Raw genomic sequence first — 21,109 nt, forward strand, 5'->3', positions numbered from 1 at the left:
GTTACCAGCAACATGGATCAACACGTGACCTCCCTAGATCCGGTCGACCACGGGTCACTACCCCGGGCAGGACCGCTACATCCGGGTACGCCACCTTCGGGAACGATTGACTACTGCCACCTCCACAGCCGCAGCAATACCAGGTTTGCGCAGGATATCCGACCAGACCGTACGGAACCGCCTACGTGAGGTAGGAATTCGTGCCAGACGTCCAGTTCGAGGTGTCATCTTAACACCACAACACCGTCGACTCCGACTGCAGTGGTGCCAGATTCATCGACAATGGCCTCAACTGCGATGGAGACAGGTGTGGTTCAGTGACGAGTCCCGATTTCTGCTCCGACGTCAGGATGGAAGATGTCGCGTGTATAGGCGTTGTGGTGAACGTTATGCGGCAAACTGCGTGCAGGAAGTGGACAGATTCGGCGGGGGTAGTGTCATGGTGTGGGCAGCCATCTCACACACTGGCAGAACTCACCTGGTCCACGTGCAGGGCAACCTGAATGCACAGGGCTACATTGACCAGATCCTCCGGCCACACATCGTTCCAGTTATGGCCAACGCCAACGCAGTGTTCCAACATGAAAACGCCAGGCCTCACACAGCACGTCTCACAACGGCTTTCCTACAGAACAACAACATTAATGTCCTTCCTTGGCCATCGACATCACCGGATTTGAACCCAATTGAGCATCTATGGGACGAGTTGGACCGATGCCTCCGACAGCGACAACCACAGCCCCAGACCCTGCCCAAGCTGGCAGCAGCCTTGCAGGCCGAGTGGGCCACCATCCCCCGGGACGTCATCCGTACTCTGGTTGCTTCAATGGGCAGGCAGTGCCAGGCAGTTGTCAACACACGCGGAGGCCACACCCGGTATTGACTCCAGATGACCTTGACCTTGGTGGTGTGTCCTATCACTTACTCACAATGGACTAGAGTGAATTGTGAACAATCCTGCAACATTTTGTAATTATCGGACTCACCATTCAATAATTAAATCAATTCTCCAAATGTTACGACAATGTGGTTTTGCGTTTCTTCTTTTGAAGAGTATATTATTTTTACACATCACGAGTGTGAAAAAACACCATGAAATGGTCCATTTATTATATACATATTTTCTAATTTTTGACAATATCTTTTGCTTTTTTGGTAATATCTTTCGCTTGTCCTATCGAAAACATGTAACATCATGATATATTTCTTTCTATGGAACTTTGCCAGAAAATTTACTTGACCATAGACTTTTAAAAAGAAATTTGAATAAAATTTATCTTTATTAACATTTATTTAACAATACTGCAGTGCAAACATACCTGACAAAGCGATACTCAAAAGTTCTTACACTTACATTCGATGACACTACATTGTCAGCATTATTTAGCTTCGTATTCAATTCGTTTTAGATATTTTATTGTAATTGCACATCGTATCCCTTTTTTATAGGTACAGTTGTTTAAATTACATTTTTTCATTTTTCAAATACGATCAGATGCATTGGTAATCATCAAATTTAAATACAAAGTAACAAGACAAAGGGAGATAATTTAATCATGCACTTTTACAAAAAAGTAAATACGATTTCTATATTTTCACTGTAGCTAAAAAACAGTGAAAATATGACTTTTCACCAGATATGACTTTTATGGTTTCCGTAGATCTATATATTTCATTACTATGTATATAATAAATAAACATATTTTACAAGAACAAAGATGGCTGAAAAAGTAACTTTTTTTATTTGACCATTTTGTCATAAATAAACTACATTATCATAAATACTGTGTTTTATTTTTAATTTTTGTGAATATAATTTAACACTACAAATGAACAAGATAGCTGTTATAATGAAGGTTTTAATAACAAAATATTAATTTAAAATTGTTGTCTGATGACCTCATATCACCATTTCGCATTAATATGACGTCATATTATCAACAACATCATATTAAGCACAAGCATGTGATATCCCATGTGAGATAGAAATTTCTTACATAGCTTTCTTTCATGGGGTAGCTCTGTCCCATATACCTGAGGATGAGAGATAGAAATTTCTTACATAGCTTTCTTTCATGGGATAGCTCTGTCCCATATACCTGAGAATGAGAGATACAAATTTCTTACATAGCTTTCTTTCAGGGGATAGCTGTCCCATATACCTGAGGATGAGACAGAAATTTCTTACATAGCTTTCTTTCATGGGATAGCTCTGTCCCATATACCTGAGGATGAGACATAGAAATTTCTTACATAGCTTTCTTTCATGGGATAGCTCTGTCCCATATACCTGAGGATGAGAGATAGAAATTTCTTACATAGCTTTCTTTCATGGGATAGCTCTGTCCCATATACCTGAGAATGAGAGATACAAATTTCTTACATAGCTTTCTTTCATGGGATAGCTGTCCCATATACCTGAGGATGAGACAGAAATTTCTTACATAGCTTTCTTTCATGGGATAGCTCTGTCCCATATACCTGAGGATGAGACATAGAAATTTCTTACATAGCTTTCTTTCATGGGATAGCTCTGTCCCATATACCTGAGGATGAGAGATAGAAATTTCTTACATAGCTTTCTTTCATGGGATAGCTCTGTCCCATATACCTGAGAATGAGAGATACAAATTTCTTACATAGCTTTCTTTCATGGGATAGCTGTCCCATATACCTGAGGATGAGACAGAAATTTCTTACATAGCTTTCTTTCATGGGATAGCTCTGTCCCATATACCTGAGGATGAGACATAGAAATTTCTTACATAGCTTTCTTTCATGGGATAGCTCTGTCCCATATACCTGAGGATGAGAGAATATAGGTTTCATCTCTGTCCTTCTGTCCGTCTGTCTGTCCCACAAATATTTTTTTTGACATTTGTTTCAAGATATTGAGCTGAAATTTTGTATATAGCTTTACCATGTTGTGCTACAGATAAAATTTGACTGCTGTGGTGATTTACCTATTTTTCACAGACACAGAGTTATGGCCCTTGAACTTAAGATATATATATGAAAATTTGTTTTGCCCAGTAAAAGAAATCTATTGCTTTAGCAGTCCTCTTAGAATGTTTGTTTGTACATTTATATATACAGTGAAACCCCTCTAAACCGGACACCCTAGGGACCAAGTCAAATGTCTGATTTTAAGAGGGATCCAGTTTACAGAGATTAAATTCTGTCCTGATTTTTAAAAAGGGACTGTAAAACATCCGGTTTTGAGGGAATTCCGGTTTACAGACGTTTTAAGAGGTTTCACTATAGATCATCATTATATGCTAATGGAGTTGTACAGTTTTAATTTCAGGGATTTTCATGAATTGTATGCAATACACAAAGACATGGTGGAGTATACATGTATAATTTGATTATGACTTGAGTGTGAATTTTGTGCCATGTGTACCATATCACATTAAATTATTTTCAGGTTTTATTGTGGTGAGAAACAAAGGCCAACAACATTGACCAAAGATCTGAGAGCAGTCAATGGCTACCTGTCTGTTGAGGGTTTATTTCACTATCACTCCAGTTACCTTAACCTTCCAACCAAAAAGCGTGTGTTTAAATTTACAGTTACATTACCCGACTCCTCCACTGTGGAAAACGCCACACATCCTGTGCTTGTTGAAAGTAAGTAAATGGAGCATTTAGCTGTCATATATATCTGCCAACTTACCAATTTTTTAAATACAAGCTTAAATAATTTATGGTACAGTGAAACCCCTCAAAACCGGACCCTCAGTAAACCGGAATTCCCTCAAAACCGGACGTTTTACATGGTCCTGTGATTTGCGTATCTTTTAACACTAAAATTTACCCCTCTAAACCGGAGACCCCTCTTAACTGCACCGGACAATATTATCCACTCCCATTGTGTTCCTTTAATGCAAATTTTACCTCAGAAAACCAGACGGTCACACTGACGTTAATCATTACTGCATTACTTATACTTTGAGTACCCACTCGGCCGATAACGTGATTGCGTATGCAGAGCTAATTACTTTGAGTACCCACTCAGCCGATAACGTGATTACGTATGCAGAGCTAATTACATGTGCGCATGCTCCAGTGTTACTGTTGTGCAGTTGACAAATACCACTTAAGAGATTAATTAACAGCTTTCATGTTTAAATAACTGGAGGAAACACATGTACTCACTTTATTCTGAGCTCAATTGTTACAAAGTTAGATTAACTTACGTATTTGATTGAGCTCCTTTTTATAGCCTACATGTACGTCTCACGATTATCGCAATGAACGGCAAACCAACTAGGAATTTAATTAAATTTTCCAATTGTTTGAATCCTTTTTTTATTTCTTTTTTTTTATCTTTGCAAAGTTTATTCAACAAAATAAAGAGTAACCAAGAGTAAAATTGTTTGGCTTGGTTTGGTGGAAAATTTGTCAACAGTGTTTCATTTTAGTATTTACTTTGGACATGTCGGAACGTCCAGCGAAATGCCGCCATGTTGAATTATCGCCTGATGATAAACTTAAAATAATTCGAAAGTTTGAAAGTGTACCTATTTTTGGCAGTTTTATTAGTTACTATATCAGTAGAGAACACCAACCAACAAACGGTTTACCTCAATACTGAAACCTCTGTAAACTGGATACCCCTCAAAACCAGACTTTTTCCTTGGTCCCATGGCTGTCTGGTTTTGAGGGGTTTCACTGTACATGTACACAAAATAAGTACCGTTAATCTAACAGTGCTTTTGTAGTAAAAAAAAAAAAAATTGTTTTATTTAACGACGCCGCTAGAGCACATTGATTTTTTATCTTATCATCGGCTATTGGACGTCAAACATATGGTCATTCTGACACTGTTTTTTAGAGGAAACCCGCTGTCGCCACATAGGCTACTCTTTTACGACAGGCAGCAAGGGATCTTTTATTTGCGCTTCCCACAGGCAGGATAGCACAAACCATGGCCTTTGTTGAACCAGTTATGGATCACTGGTCGGTGCAAGTGGTTTACACCTACCCATTAAGCCTTGCGGAGCACTCACTCAGGGTTTGGAGTCGGTATCTGGATTAAAAATCCCATGCCTCGACTGGGATCCGAACCCAGTACCTACCAGCCTGTAGACCGATGACCTGCCACGACACCACCGAGGCCGGTTGCTTTTGTAGTATGACGTCGTACAAGATGCATTATTTCAATCATTTTAGTGGGCGGGACATAGCCAGTGGTTAAGCGTCCGCTTGATGCGCGGTCTGTCTGGGATTGATCCCCTGTCAGTTATCCCATTGGGCTATTTCTTGTTCCAGCCAATGCACCACGACTGGTATATTAAAGGGCAGTGTATGTGCATGTAATCCTGTCTGTGTGATGGTGTATATGAAAGATCCCTTGCTGCTAATCGAAAAGAGTAGCCCATGAAGTGACGACAGTGGGTTTCCTCTCTCAATCTTTGTGTGGTCCTAAATCATATGTCTGACACCATATGACCATAAATAAAATGTGTTGAGTGCGTCGTTAAATAAAACATTTCCTTCCTTCTTTCTAAGATGCAAGCTATATTTTGTCATATCCAAAAATTGTTTTTAAACTACATGTAATTCATATATAAATGTTCATGCTTCATATCTTTACTGTGATGCAAAATGCTATTTGTATATACTCTACTTAAACGATGGAAATATTGAAAATAGTATATGGTATTGAGTCAAGTCAGGACTACATGTAGGTCACCAGGGCTCACTCTGTCCATTTCTAAATTAGCCAATTGCTGATTCTTATACAAAGTGGCTACAACATTATAGTCTTTACCTAAAAAAATATTCTTGAAATTAACCATATTTTAACTCTATAAAAAAAACTGTTTTTAAGAGGAAACCCGCTGTCGCCACATAGGCTACTCTTTTTTCGACAGGCAGCAAGGGATCTTTTATCTTCCCACAGACAGGATAGCACAAACCATGGCCTTTGTTGAACCAGTTATGGATCACTGGTCGGTGCAAGTGGTTTACACCTACACTCACTCAGGGTTTGGAGTCGGTATCTGGATTAAAAATCCCATGCCTCGACTGGGATCTGAACCCAGTACCTACCAGCCTGTAGTCCGATGGCTTAACCACTGCGCCACCGAGGCCGGTATCCCAATGTAGACAATGATTGCAGGATAAATATATACCGTATGTATCCAGCAACCATTTAGTGACTTTAACATTTCATACTACAGTAATGTACTCTTATAACTAACTGGAAGGGACCATGATAGTTAGTTGGTTATAGCAGTAGTTCGTTGTATACACATTTGCATAAGTTGGTTATTAATGTATAGGGAGATAAATGGGACTTTACGATCAGTTCGTTCTATGCAGTATTTCGTTCTTAGCATGTTCGTTACTGTATCTATATATAAATCAAGTAGGTGCCATCTGGCTCCTAGTTGGAAAAGTTACGGTAGAGGGTTGGTATCATGTATGTCACAGTCCTGTCTGTTTACAGCAAAGTGCATATAAAACACCCATTACTATTTATTTACAACCCCTGCAATTAGGAAAATGTCCACAGCAAAAAAAATATACCATTGAAAAAAACCCCTGAATATATAGTCCAAGGCAAATAAGTGCTGTGAAGAATTAAAAACTACATGACATTGTTGATTACCATGGGGCTGTGTTTATCAGTAGGAGTGGCCTGTGTTGGCAGCAGGTTTCTACTACTTTTGTCGGGCTTTCTGCCAGTGTACGTAATAAAAAGAAAATAAGTGCTGTGTAGAATTAAAAACTACATGACATTGTTGATTACCATGGGCTGTGTTTATCAGTAGGAGTGGCCTGTGTTGGCAGCAGGTTTCTACTACTTTCTCTTGTCGGGCTTTCTGCCAGTGTACGTAATAAAAAGAAAATAAGTGCTGTGTAGAATTAAAAACTACATGACATTGTTGATTACCATGGGCTGTGTTTATCAGTAGGAGTGGCCTGTGTTGGCAGCAGGTTTCTACTACTTTCTCTTGTTGGGTTTTCTGCCAGTGTACGTAATAAAAAGAAAACGGATCATAAGTAGGTAGCTCTACCAGGGGACAATATTTCGAAGTCTGAGGTAACCGGAAGTCGGTTCACGTGGTTTTTACCTAGGTAACCAATTGTTCGGTTACGTGAATTATATTTGCGTAACCTGTGGATTACCTGATTGGTTACCTCAAAGTTACGTTGAAATTATATTTAAATACATAATTTTTAGCTCAAACATAAAGTTAAAACAAAATACAAAATAAAATGTTTTATAGAACAGTTTCTTTAATGCTTGCAAATCGAAAGAAGTGACTTGTAGATGTTTCTTTTGTTTTCGTACGATCGTAGCGTTGTAGATTTATTATTATTATTATTATTCACCATTTGCCATCGGGATCGCAAAAAGTAATTTTTAGTTGCCCGAATCTAAAAACCACTGTCCTCGGACATTGGGCCACCGTATTCTATAACTTCTGTGCAGCTTGCGGAAGTTAACGCTATTGTAAAATGACTAAATATCAGCCCAGTACTGAAACAAAATAGATACATTTGGAGGAAAAATGCCCATTCCCTGGTGTATGATTTTCTTTTATAAATAACAAATAAAGGCTACCATTTGTCACTGATATGTAAAATTTAGTATACAGCAGACTGAAAAAGAAGAAAAACCACCCACCAAAAACCCAAGCAACAAATGACATAAAAAGAAAGACCACAATAATTTGACACCAATATTTTGCGGTGGTGATGCTACTTTCACTTTATCGCTGGTACTTCTATACTACAGTGACGTTCCAAATGTTTGTTATTTAAAGCTCATTATGCGATGTTAGTATTTTTCAGCTTTTGTGACATTTTTGCATTTTCAACCTTTCTGAAATTATAGGCAATCCAATATTATGTCTACATATAGCAGCAGATAATTTAGGCGCCTTAGCGATCCGTGCACATTTCTTTACAACTTTTGGCTCGACTCTATACTGAGTCTTCGGTCACAAGTTACAACCGTTGCAATATACCCTTGGCTACAGGTTTGCTGCACATCAAGTATCTAAAACTCAGTCTAAAACATTTGTCGGAATACTAGTAGTATGTCTGCATGAATAAACTTACTGTAATCGTGAAGTCTGCAAGTTTTAATTTCTGAACGTCTACAGGTCACGACGTAACCGATTTGCGGTTCGCGTAAATTTAATTTTGCCTAACCGACACGCGAACAGAACGGCGGTTCACGTGAGATATTGTGCCCTGCACTACTATAGTCCTTCCCACAGGGAACACCTTTTTTCATACTATGAAATTTACTGCAAGTTATTTATTTCTGAACCGATTATTTATTTAATTGCCCAGTGGTAAAGTGCTTGCCTGATGCGTGGTGGGTTTGGGATCGATCCCCGTTGGTGGGCCCACTGGGCTATTTCTCCTTCCAGCCAATGCACCATGACTGGTAGTAAAAGGCTGTGGTATGTGCTATCCTGTCTGTGGGATGGTGTATATAAAAGATCCCTTGCTCCTAATGAAAAAATGTAGCAGGTTTCCTCTCTAAGACTATATGTCAAAATTACCATATGTTCGACATCCAATAGCCAATGTTTAATAAATCAGTGTCCTCTAGTGATGCCGTTAAACAAAACAAACTTTAATATCATATATAATGTAATTTACACTCAGGCTGGTGATTATATGTACTGATTAGTTGTATTTACACACATTTCTTTGTCATTCAGTATATATTGGTTTTTGTTTATTATTAAATTATTATTGTTTTATTATTACATGTATTATTACATTTAATTTATTAATATTAATATTAATTTTTTAATTATAATTACAGCACCTGCATGGACCATACAGTTTTCTGAAGATTTTCCTACCACAGTTCTAGCAACGGTTCCATTTAATGTTTCACTGAAAGTACTGGATTTCAACAAGAATATTGTGACTACCGGTCTCGATTCTATAGCATGGGTAGCTCTCCAACTACAATCAACATCCGGCAAACAGGTGATGGTTCTGAATTTTAATAATTATTATCTTAAAATCACAGCTCAGGTGAGTGCTCTACCCCTGAATATGTCTCATCTTGATAGAAGGAAATTGAAAAGTAGGAACCGGTTTTGTAACAGTATTGAGTAAGCTAGATCATCTTTATCAGGGCTTCTAGAATTTTTATAAAATCCACTAGCCATGGGATCAGTATTAAATTTAAAAAATTTACTAGCCACGATTAAAAATCCACTAGCCCTACTTTACTTTAAAGTAAATACAATTTTACTAATGGTAATAATCAGATATGTCACCCAAAGTGGGAGATAGAGTTTAAAAACATTAAGATTTGGGAGTTAGGGGCAGGGCCAGGATATTCATATTTACAAACTAGACTTAAATGCAGCATTTGACAACTTTTTTTTCACTAGCCATCAGGCATGATAATAGTACTTATTTACTACCCCTTCCAAACCTCCCCCAAAGTTCCCTTGGCATTCCGCCTCATGTCACTGGGGCCCCCCTAAATGGATTTTCTGGATCCGCCACTGGACTTTGAATTTTCAACCATCATGTCGCACAAAAAGAGCCTCTTTTTCCCACCCAAATATGGATTGGTGATTTTCTTGTTGATTGTTTCATTCAACACCATTAGAACTGTTCATTTCCAGATGTCAAGTTCGGTGATTGCTAATTTTGTGACTCCAAAAACAGCCTCAGCTGGAATAGTGACTTTCTCAAACATCAGTATTGTCAACTTTAGTTCTGATTTGAAATTCATGGCCACGCTCAAAAGAATAGATGATAAGTTGGATTTTGTTGGTGATGGTGGAAAAAAAAAAACCGATCCGGTGGTTTTTTCCCCAAAATTTCAAGTGAGAGGTAAAGTAATGCAATTTTTCTTGTGTTAGGGGTGTTCACAATTATTATTTTGACAGCCTGTGTATAAAGTGTACAAAGCACCCAATATTGAAGCAATGTACACTTATAAATTAAAAGTTAAATGGAGAGTAAACTCAAACATGAGCCTTATGTGTTGGAAAGATGCATACCCAGACCATCAATACATACTGACACTTTAACAAATGAAAAACACGTAATTTTAGAGTAAAATAACATGATTATTCCTGCTAACTGGGGGCAGCCATTTACTTTTGTTTTCGAGGCGTCCGGTACTCTAGCTTGAGGCGAAGTGACATCAGCTCCGAACATCTCCTGTATACACAGTGTAAACAAAAACAGTAATTTACAACAAGGCACTTTGCTTTGTTCAAGCTGACTTGTAAAACAACATAAATGACATGATAATATAATAAATTATTTAACTATATATATACTCTTCACAAAAAGTAGGGGAACCTGAAATATTAATATTAATATCAACTATTAGACCGAACATATGTTTTGACCACAGACATCCTAGTAAACAACGTTCAGTTCTGTTTGTCAACACACCGAAACACATTCCATAGTTTGCACGTGCATTACGCAGTTTCCCCGTACACATGCGTGGGGTGTCATTCTTGATTTTGACAATTTCCAGGAAGGTCAATTAATGACTGTGGAATATTATTTCTGTCAATCTTTTTCATTCTGTTAATCATCCAGTTGTTGTTGTTTTGTTTTTAGTCATTTTTATTGTTTGAATTTGCGATTTACTGATTAAATAAATGTCCTTCAAGATCTTTGGTGGTCATAAAACCTACTGTAATACTGAACTACCGGTTGTAATGTTTGCCCAATTAATTCACGATTATCATATAACCATTCCCCACAGCTAATATACCTTACAATTTTGGCAATTGTAAATTCTTATTTTGAAGAGTATATATCAAGTTGCATTAAAGGAACGAAATGGGGTTATAGTAGTTTTTTCTGTTAAATAATCCAAAGGAAAAATTTACACTATTAGGCCTATTGGTATACTATGTTGGAGTAAAAACAACAACCCACGATACCCAAGTGATATTTTTATTTTGTTTGGGACTACATAATTGGTCAGTTCTGTGATTTTAGATGGGAAATTCTACTTAATAGTTTTACAGAACTATTTACAGTAATAAATCATGTCCATTACAATTTTAGGGGTGATACAATACTGGTATGTATTTTTTGTGTCTAGACAGCAGTAATTAATTGGCTCATCTGGTTACCTATCAAATACACACCAGCGAATCAGAAAGACCAGTTAACTAAGAAAACACTCTGGGTATCATTTCAGTACGTAGGTTAATGCATGACAAAACATGGTACAATTATTTCGACTTGTTGTGTAGCCACTTTGACAATGGTGGTTTATTTTGTATTGAACAATAATATATACTTATTGCTGGCTTACTGGGATGGATATTATTACAGAACATTGCAATCCATGGCTATTTTATCATCCTGCAAAAAGCAGGTACATTTGTTTCTCTAGTTCTAAGATTCATTCCCGACGTTACGCATTAAGTATTACATAACCACTGACTCGCCAGAGGGCATATATTCACTCGAATGGAACAAAACATCTGCGCCCGTTATATATACTAGCCGTCACATTTAAACGTTTTATTAATTAAAGATAATAATATACTTGTTGATATTAAGCAGTAATGTGCATTATATATCGTTGAATATGCATACCAGTCCAAAGGCCTTGTGCGAGCATTCCTTTAAAGTTTGTTTTGTTTAATGACACCACTAGAGCACATTGATTGATTAATCATTGGCTATTGGATGTCAAACATTTGTTAATTCCGACACATCATTAGAGTAAACAGTCTATATTTTTCCATTCGCAGCAAGCAATCTTTCATATGCACTTTGCTACAGACAGGAAAGCACATACTACAGGGAATGAGAAAACCCCCAATCAGTTGAATAGATCCACCAAGGTGGTTCGATCTTGCGACACAAACACCTCAGGCGAAAACTCAACTGACTGAGCTAAATCCCCCCCTCCCCTTTATGAATTAGTATTAGTGTATTACAAGTGTATTAGTTCAGAAAACAACTCTTGATACAATGCAGTGGACTGTCTGTCCAATCCTGGGGCAGAATGCACACATGGTCGGTCTGGGATCCACTGACCCACCCATTTCTTGTTCCAGCATTGCACAACAATTGGTATATCAGAGGTTGTGGTATGTGCTATCCTGCCTGTGAGATATTGCATATAAAAGATCCTTTGCTACTAATGGTAAAATGTAAACTTGTACAAATATTTTTTAAATCTCCAATTTTATTACTTTTCAACTTTTTAGCCCCCAAAATTCATATTTAGCACACAGTTTCGAGAGCGGATTTTTAATATGTTATATAGAATGCCTATATGAATATAAAAAACTCAAAAAGACATTTCTGTTCTAATTTGTTTTGGGTCAAATTATATATTGACTGCCAAACAAAGGCTTTTAGAGAAAAAATAGCTCGGGTAATAAATAGAATAACATACTCAGTACCGGTTATTATTAAATTTATGTCCCTCGTGAAATAATTTTCATTTGTCATTCGCTAAATCTTGTGACAACTGAAAATTATTTCACTCGGGACACAAATTTAATAATAACTGGAATCTCGTTTATTATCTTCTATGTAATATACATGTAGGATACATTAGAAAAAAAACATGTTTGTTGTATGGTGTGCAACAAAGCAATAATTTAAACCATGATACAGGACTACATATTATGAGTGTCTGTACATAGCTAAAATACTACCAAAGACAGGTGAGAAAACTAAATATTTTTGTTGTACTTCATAACTAATTTTTATCGACTACTTTAAAACAAAATGTTAGATTTGGCCTTAAAAATCTTTTACGATGAAGTCACATCCTGACATTTGATGGATGTAAACAAAATATAGACATGTTTGATCTGTTTATAGTTTTAACTGGTGGACATTTGGGTTAAAATGAAAACTGGTCAATATATACTATTATAAACGTTTGTAATCATTACCTTGTTTGAAGCACATTTTTATTTTTAAAGAAAAGAATGATATGACTTTAGCTTTATTTTGTCGGTGGAAAATCTTGCAAAATGTATTAATACAGTCATGAGAAATTATTTGTAAAGCTCCAATAAAAAGACAAACTCCAGTGTTCGAGATTAAAATTTTTGGGCAGTATCCCAGTTGGATACTAACATTTCAAAATCTGGTATTCCACCTGAGAATTTAGTATTATATGGTATCCCGGTGGGATACTGGGTTCTTGAAGTCTGGTATCCAAAATTAAATTCTGGGATATCGGGATACCGTTAATCTTGAACACTGAACTCCGACGAATAGCAGACCTCGTACTATAAATCAAACGACACTACTAGTTCATGAGGGTGGGATGTAGCCCAGTGGTAAAGCGCTGTCAGTTTGGGATCGATCCTCGTCGGTGGGCCCATTGGGCTATTTCTTATTCCAGCCAGCTAGTGCACCACGACTGGTTATCAAAGGGCGTGGTATGTGCTATCCTGTCTGGGATGGTGCATATAAAAGATTCCTTGCTACTATTGAAGAAATGTAGCGGGTTTCCTCTCTAAGACTGTCAAAATGACCAAATGTTTGACATCCAATAGCCAATAAATAAAATTAATAAATCAATAATGTGCTCTATAGTGGTGTTATCTGTGCAATGAACATTTTGGCTTTAATAATATTTCCTGATAATTTTATTTTACTTTATTTCAGCTATACCATTAGGTGAGATCAACATTGTTTTTGACACAAAATCGTCTCCACCAGTGAAAATTCCAGATAATTCCAAAAAAGAATACAGTGTTCCATTAAACGAAATGATTAGCCGTCCCATTGGTGCCTTCTTGGAAATGGATGGTGTTCGAGTAACTACAGCAAAATATGGCGAATTAGCAAACGTACCATTTACTGTGGAGTCTGTTGATGTTGCCATGTACAAAAAAATTGACGGATGTGTTGACCAGTGGAAAAAAGATGGAGGCATCTTATGTCAGTGGAAAGTCACTACTAAAGAGTCAGATGATTTAAAGTAAGCAGGCCTCATGCCAGGTAAAAATCAATGAGAGAAGTCACTTCTCTCTTAAACTTTAGAGAGGGCAAAGTTTTTAACAGGAGGGAGACTTAAGAAGAAGTTATCTTAACCCAATACAGTTAAATCTGTCTTAAGCGGCCACACATGGGAATAGTCAAAAGCGAACTCTTAAAGGGACTGACCCTAGTTTTTAAGCACTAAGGCATATTTCTATTTAGAACTGTTTATGATCACTGAAATCAAACATTACTTACTTTGTTTAGATTATCCATTTCCATAAAACCAAATAGTTTTTTCTTGCCATCCTGGTGTTTCTATTACCACAAAATGCATTTTTCATATTTTTTAAAATGCATGTGCATCTGAGAAGTAATGGTTATGTGGTTGCGTTTTAGTCTATTTTTAAGGATATTTCAACATCACTGACTCTTGTTTCACTCTGTTGTATCCAAATTTGTTACATGTTTGTAAATTAACCAAACTTACTGCCCATTTTTACGGGTTGAAACTAGGATTTTAGGTGAAAAATATACTTTAGTGTTTAAAAATTAAGGTCACAAGTGGCCGATGAATAAATGTGCACCTTTTACAGTCTGTAATTTTTATTTTTTATATTTTTTACAGTCTGTACAGCTAATTGATGGATGAGTGCTCTAGAGGTTTCTAAAAATCCACATGTTGCCTTCTTTAAAAATAATAAAATGCAACTAAAAACTATTAATTTAACCACTCGGAATTCATTCTCACAATTTCTTCTTCGGTTTTCATTTCATTACTATTCCATACTGAGTATTGTCCTAGTAGATTAATCTACTAGTGTCAAGCTTAAATTACCCAGAGACAATTAAATGCGTTCCACAGTCACAATTTCTTAACTGATACACTGTGGAGATATCGGACTGAATGCCATGGGTACTAGTAACCGTGAAGGTGTGAAGATCGCTTATGAGCCGCACTTTGTCGCATTTTGTTTAAAATTACAGTGGACGCATTCTGGCGACTTAGACCTGCATTTACATTAACGTCTGCTGCTCCAAATGAATATAATTTATTGGTGTATTGAACCTTGTCACATGATTTTGTGGCACCAGTGTCGCTTCGAATTCTCAGACACTTAACACTTAATTATTATAGGAATTCATAGGTGTTAATCAAGTTCTTCACCATTCGTCCGTTATTGTGAAAAATGCAAGTGGTCACTATTTTTAAAAGGCAACACATATTTCACCTTACAATTACTGGCACAGTGAAGTCAAGCTGGTTAAAGTGAAGTTTTCGCTTACTTTGCCTGCTCGTATTTCCATTACAATTAATTGGTAGTAGCTAATTTAGCTGCTTTCCTCAAGGGAATGTGATTTATTACATGTCTGATAATTTGAAATTATTTTCAGGTTTTATTGTGGTGAGAAACAAAGCCCGACCACATTGACCAAAGATCTGAGAGCAGTTAATGGCTACCTGTCTGTTGAGGGTTTATTTCACTATCACTCCAGTTACCTTAACCTTCCAGCCAAAAAGCGTGTGTTTAAATTCACAGTTACATTACCCAACTCCTCCACTGTGGAAAATGCCACACATCCTGTACTTGTTGAAAGTAAGCAAATGAAGCATTTAATTAAGCTACATGTATCATCTGCCAAATTGCCAATATTTCTATTTCAATTGAAATTAAATAATTTATGGAACTTACAATTACATTGCATCATAAATTCATTAGTTACCATGCTTAATGAGCTTTTATTGTCATCACTATAACATTTGTCAGTGGAGCTTTTTTTATACTGATTTTTCAGACATACATCTGTTTTTGTCTGTCCATCTGTCCGTCTGTCACCTTTTCCTGTAAAGTCTGTCTTCTCTTACAGTTTGATTGAACTGTTCTGAAACATGGTACAATGATCCTTTGGGGCACCTCCACAAACTAAAAGAAAGATATTTTGGAAATTAAGAATTTAAAATTTTGTCTTAAGTATTTTTAAAATTTAAATTGAAAATTTAAAAGTCTTTCTTCTAGAGTTTTGATTTGATAGTTCTGAAACTTGGTCCTACATGCATGGTTCTCTGGGGCAGTCTTCATAAAGTAATGGATATTTTGAAAATGGAAATTTGTGAATTTTTATTATTTAGTTTAAACATTTTAAATAGAGCTCAATAAACCTCTTGTTTTGTTGTATTTGTTTCACTCGGACCAATTGAATACATTTAGTAATTTTAATATAGAAACTTTGATATAATAAATTATATACAATAAGAGAGGAAACCCACTACACTGAGATGAAATTTAGTATATAGCTTTATCATTTAATGTTTTAAATCAAGTTTAACTTTCATGGCGATTTACCCATGTTTTTTACAGTTATGACCCTTGAACTTAGGAGATACGAAAATGTGTTGGATCCGGTAGGGGAAAATATTGCAGTACTCTCAGAATGCTTGTTATTATTATTATTATTATTATCATTATTATTATTACAGCTCCTGCATGGACCATACAGTTTTCTAAAGACTTTCCAACCATGGTTGTAGAAAATAATCCATTTAATGTTTCACTAAAAATAGTGGATATCAATAACAACACTGTGACGTCTGGTCTCGATTCCACAGCAATTGTAGCTCTCAGAATATCTCCGGAATTCAGATCACAGGTGATATGTTCCTGAATTATAATACTTATCTTTGAATTCACGCCCAGCCAATAAGCTACAGCGTTAACCGATTAGTAGGTTATCAGGATTTCTGCCAGAGGGTATGAAGGGTAAAATTACGAACCCTAAACTCGGGGAAATTAATTAATTCATTTTTTTTGTGTTTTTTTTTAAAAATTAATTTTTAGAATGGTTATAGTTTGAGAACTGCTGTTTACAGTTTGACAAAATACATGTTCATGAAGTTAAATTTGTTTTGTTTCAGGACACCACTAGATCACATTGATTTATTAATCATCGGCTATTGGATATCAAAACATTTAGTAATTTTGACAGAGTCATAGAGAGGAAATCCGCGACATTTTTCCATTAGTAGCAAGGGATCTTTTATATGCACCATCCCACAGACAGGATAACACATACCACAGCCTTTGTTATACCAGTCGTTGTGCACTATCTGAAACGAGAAATAGGCCAATGGGCCCACTGACAAGACTCGATCGCAAACCGACCGTGCATCAAGCGAGCGCTTTACCACTGGGCTACATCCCGCCCCATGTGCATGGAATGCAGTGTTGAATTTCAGAATATTTCAAACCCATAAACATCTAATTTGGGCACTTATGGTCGGTTTTGTTTTTATTATGTGTACTCAAATTATTTCCTGTGGTAGAAAGCCTGGTTATGTAGTATTTCTCAAATGAAACCAATTTGGTTACTAACTACTCTGTTTCGAACTTTTAACTAGAAGGCAAAATAAATTGCCAGTCAGAGTGGATTGTTCTCAGCTTTGATCAGTCTGACTTGTAAAACCACATAAATACCCTGATAATATAATAAACTTTTAACTAAACATATTTCAATGTGAATTAACAGAATGCAAATGGGGTTATATAGTATTTTCCCCTCTGCATAAGTCCAAAGAAAAAAATGCATAGTAGGTTTGGTAGTGCGTTCAAGCGAAAACGACCACCCATAATAACCAAGTGATAATTTCCTTTTTTTTAGAACTATGTACCTGGTCATTTCTGTGATTTTTAGATGGAACAGTAATCAACAGTATTATAAAATTATTTACAGTAGTAAACTCTGTTGGTTGATAATGTCCATTACCATTTTAGGGGTGAAAGGTTATTTGCTGGAAAACGTTTTAATTTTCTTCATCAGTATGACACGGGTCATGATCCACTATTTGTTAGTAACACAAGTGCGTACATTTCCTCCATACCATTTTCTTTTAACTATTGTATATTCAGATTTTCTAAATACTTTTTATTATCCCCCGCAACACATTTTAAATTATGGGGAGTATTAAAACAGGCACTATCCATTCAACTGGAGTACAACCTCAAAATCATTCAAGATAACTTCATGAAACTTTATACACACATTAATCTAGTCGTCTAGTGGTGCCTTTTGCTATTTTATTTTTTGATATTCTTTCTGTTACCATGGAAACAAATAGCCCATACATGTAAATAGCCAGAAAGACCAAATTCACCATTTCCAGAGCACAAGTTTAATTTGCTGAAACGTTTTGTACACATACATGTAATAATGTATTGGTCTAGTACCTTTTGCTATGACAGTTTTCATTTTTTAAATTTTTTTTGTTGCCATGGAAACAAATATCCAGAACGACCAAATTCACTGTTTCTGAAAGACTATTCCAAATCTATTCATGATAACGTTACATAATGTTGTAGTAGTCTATAGTGCCTTTTGCTATGAGGGAGTTTTTATTTTCAATATTTTTCTGTTACCATGGAAACAAATTGCCAATTTCACTGTTTTAGTCACGTTTCATTAGCAGGGGGGCAGGGGATATTGACGACTACGTCTTGCTTTTCTTATGATTGAAAGAATTACAAGTTCAAATCCAGAGGGAAGTGCTAGGTGTGTGTACCCTCTTTCAAATTTGATGTGCTCCAAAAATCCAGTATGTTCAATGTATTTATTTGTCGTTATAGTGGGTAACATGTCATGAGATATATCTATCTATCTATCTATCTATCTATCTGTCTGTCTATATATATATATATATATATATATATATATATATATATATATATATATATATGCAGTAGAATCTTGTTGAGTCAAACTCGGAAAGGTTGAATACACCACAGCGCTCGAAACGAACAAAGTCCCGAGTTACACGTTGTTGACCAAATGGTTAGGTCAAACTACCCGATGGGTCAACCACTTTCTCGAGCAACGACTGGGTTTGAGCCAACGGGATTCAACTGTGTGTGTATATATATATATCCTTTAACACTTCTAAAATACCATTTTAATTTGATATTTAGTAAATCAAAGTTCTGAAGTCACCCCACCGGTATGAAGTCATCACGATTAACACAAATGTAGTTTGATGTTACAAACTAAATCTCATCAAAACGTTACGCTCAGGTATACAAATCTTGTTGGCTAGAAACAAATGACCCATTGACAGCAAAACAATATTAACCGAGTTAATACCGGGGTAATGATAAATATCAAATGGGTTTATGACATGGATGTGCCCTTCTTATACATTGCAGCCCTCCCTGAATACTTTAGATGTTCTTTTTAACCGTTGCACTCTCTCCATGGAAAAATCCTACACCCGTCTCTGACCTACTTTTTATTTAATTGGCTTTCTTCTTTTATTTTTGTTTCAAACCATTCTATTCATTTTCAGGTTGTTATGGAAAGTCCAGAAATGATGATGAGCAATATGCAAGATTATATTATTCAAAAAAGATCCTCAGCTGGAAAAGTAACTTTCTCAAACATCACCATTTCGAACTCTCATCACGGTTTGAAATTCATGGCCGCTCTAATCAGAATAGGGGATAAGGATAAGTGGTTCAAACATCCAAGTGCTTATAGAGAATTCCAGAAGTTTGTTGGTGATGGTGGGGAAAAAATAATAGATGACTTTGTTTTTTCCCCAGAATTTGAAGTGCAAGGTAAAATAATTAAAAAATTGTTGTTACTATTGTTAGGGGCTATTGACAATAATCAACTGGTTTACAACCTATGTACAAAGTCTATGTTAAATCTTATGTTAAAACATATTAATAAGTTTTAAACCCATACCAAATCAAAAAACATTTTTTACAAAATATTTGTATGAAAATAAATAAGTTTCGTAACACATTGCCATTAAATTATATAGATTAAAAGCATACTGTCACAGATTTACGGACCTTATTTCTCTTTTAATGAATAATAAATAAAAATTACATTAATTTTTACAAACCAAATCTAACTATTGCATCACTTTAACTACATCATGATGGAGTAAAATCCATGTCAACCCTCTCAGCAATGTTAGTTTTTGAATTATGGACCATTGCCATAATTCAATTATTTTTACAAAATATCATTAATAAGTGGAGTATGGTGGTTATGTAGATGGTTGAATAAAGTAAGTTTAGGGACAAATCAAATATATATATATTTTTAAGTAATACTTTGTTAGGCCATAAAACAGGTCAGTGGTCTGTGACAGTATGCCTTTAATCTCATTTTTAATACAGGGGTGAAGACAAAATGCTTAGCTTAGCCTTAGCTGCATTGCTATCGAAGTAATCAATAATACAGTACACTGAGACTAAAGGTGTGTTCTCTACATTGTCTTTAGTTATTTTCATACCTGCATTGTAAAATAAGATTTAGCCTATGCACTTTGATGATAATTTGTAAAGAAACATTTTTATTTACACTGGAATTTTTTTTCTCATAAACCCCCCCAACTTATTTCAGTTGGTATTGCTTTAAAACTAAATAATATATTTTTATATGAATTTTAATGTTATTAATTATAGAGTTATATGCCAATTCATTGGTTTCCTTTTCATGCAAATGGACTATATGACAGATCCATTTCATATGGAAATATATTTCATACTATTGGTATTTATTTTTTGAGTGTTACAATTTTATCGTTTGTTCGTTTTCTTCCTTATAGCTTTACTGCATACAGAAAGATCATGAACCAAGATACAATTCTTATAAACAAATTATTCATCTTCATAGATTTTCTGAAATAGTGATTTTCCAAACAGAGCAGTAAAATTTAACAGATCTTCCAGTATTCCATAATGAGTATAGTTGCAATATAAATTGCAACTTGGTGTATCAAGTCTCCTACCAGTTGGAAAAGGATGCTATGACTATGTCTTTATTTTGACTGTTAATATTTTGTGAAAATATGTGTTGTATATTACATGAGAAATTGTTATTTGTAGAGCTCCAACAAAAAGAGGAATTAATTTCCACAAATGGCAGACCTCTTACTATATATCAAACAGTAATACTAATCTATAGTGAAGATTTTGGCTTTAACAATACTTAATTTTATTTTGCTTTATTTCAGGTAATATTGGGGGGAAATCAGCATTATTTTTGATGCAAAACACTCCCCACCAGCAAAAATTCCAGAGGATTCCAAAAAATCTAATAGTAATACATGTACTAACCCATGGTAAAGAATGTTAAATTGCCTGCCCTATGAAGATTTTGGCTTCAATAATAC

General features: G+C 35.7%; 1 protein-coding gene across 1 annotated transcript in view; it reads left to right on the top strand.

The window, feature by feature from the left end:
* Positions 1 to 21,109, top strand: part of LOC121389705 — a 210,274-nt gene that overhangs the window by 1,280 nt on the left and 187,885 nt on the right. The window contains exons 2-8 of the mRNA XM_041521356.1: positions 3,428 to 3,630; positions 8,801 to 8,970; positions 9,624 to 9,834; positions 13,621 to 13,936; positions 15,331 to 15,533; positions 16,415 to 16,584; positions 19,268 to 19,538. Of these exons, the coding sequence (XP_041377290.1) occupies positions 9,624 to 9,834; positions 13,621 to 13,936; positions 15,331 to 15,533; positions 16,415 to 16,584; positions 19,268 to 19,538 (1,171 nt within the window). The 5' untranslated portion in view covers positions 3,428 to 3,630; positions 8,801 to 8,970. The remainder of the gene's footprint in view (positions 1 to 3,427; positions 3,631 to 8,800; positions 8,971 to 9,623; positions 9,835 to 13,620; positions 13,937 to 15,330; positions 15,534 to 16,414; positions 16,585 to 19,267; positions 19,539 to 21,109) is intronic.

Source organism: Gigantopelta aegis, chromosome 15 (assembly GCF_016097555.1).
Source record: "Gigantopelta aegis isolate Gae_Host chromosome 15, Gae_host_genome, whole genome shotgun sequence".
NCBI lineage: Eukaryota > Metazoa > Mollusca > Gastropoda > Neomphalida > Peltospiridae > Gigantopelta > Gigantopelta aegis.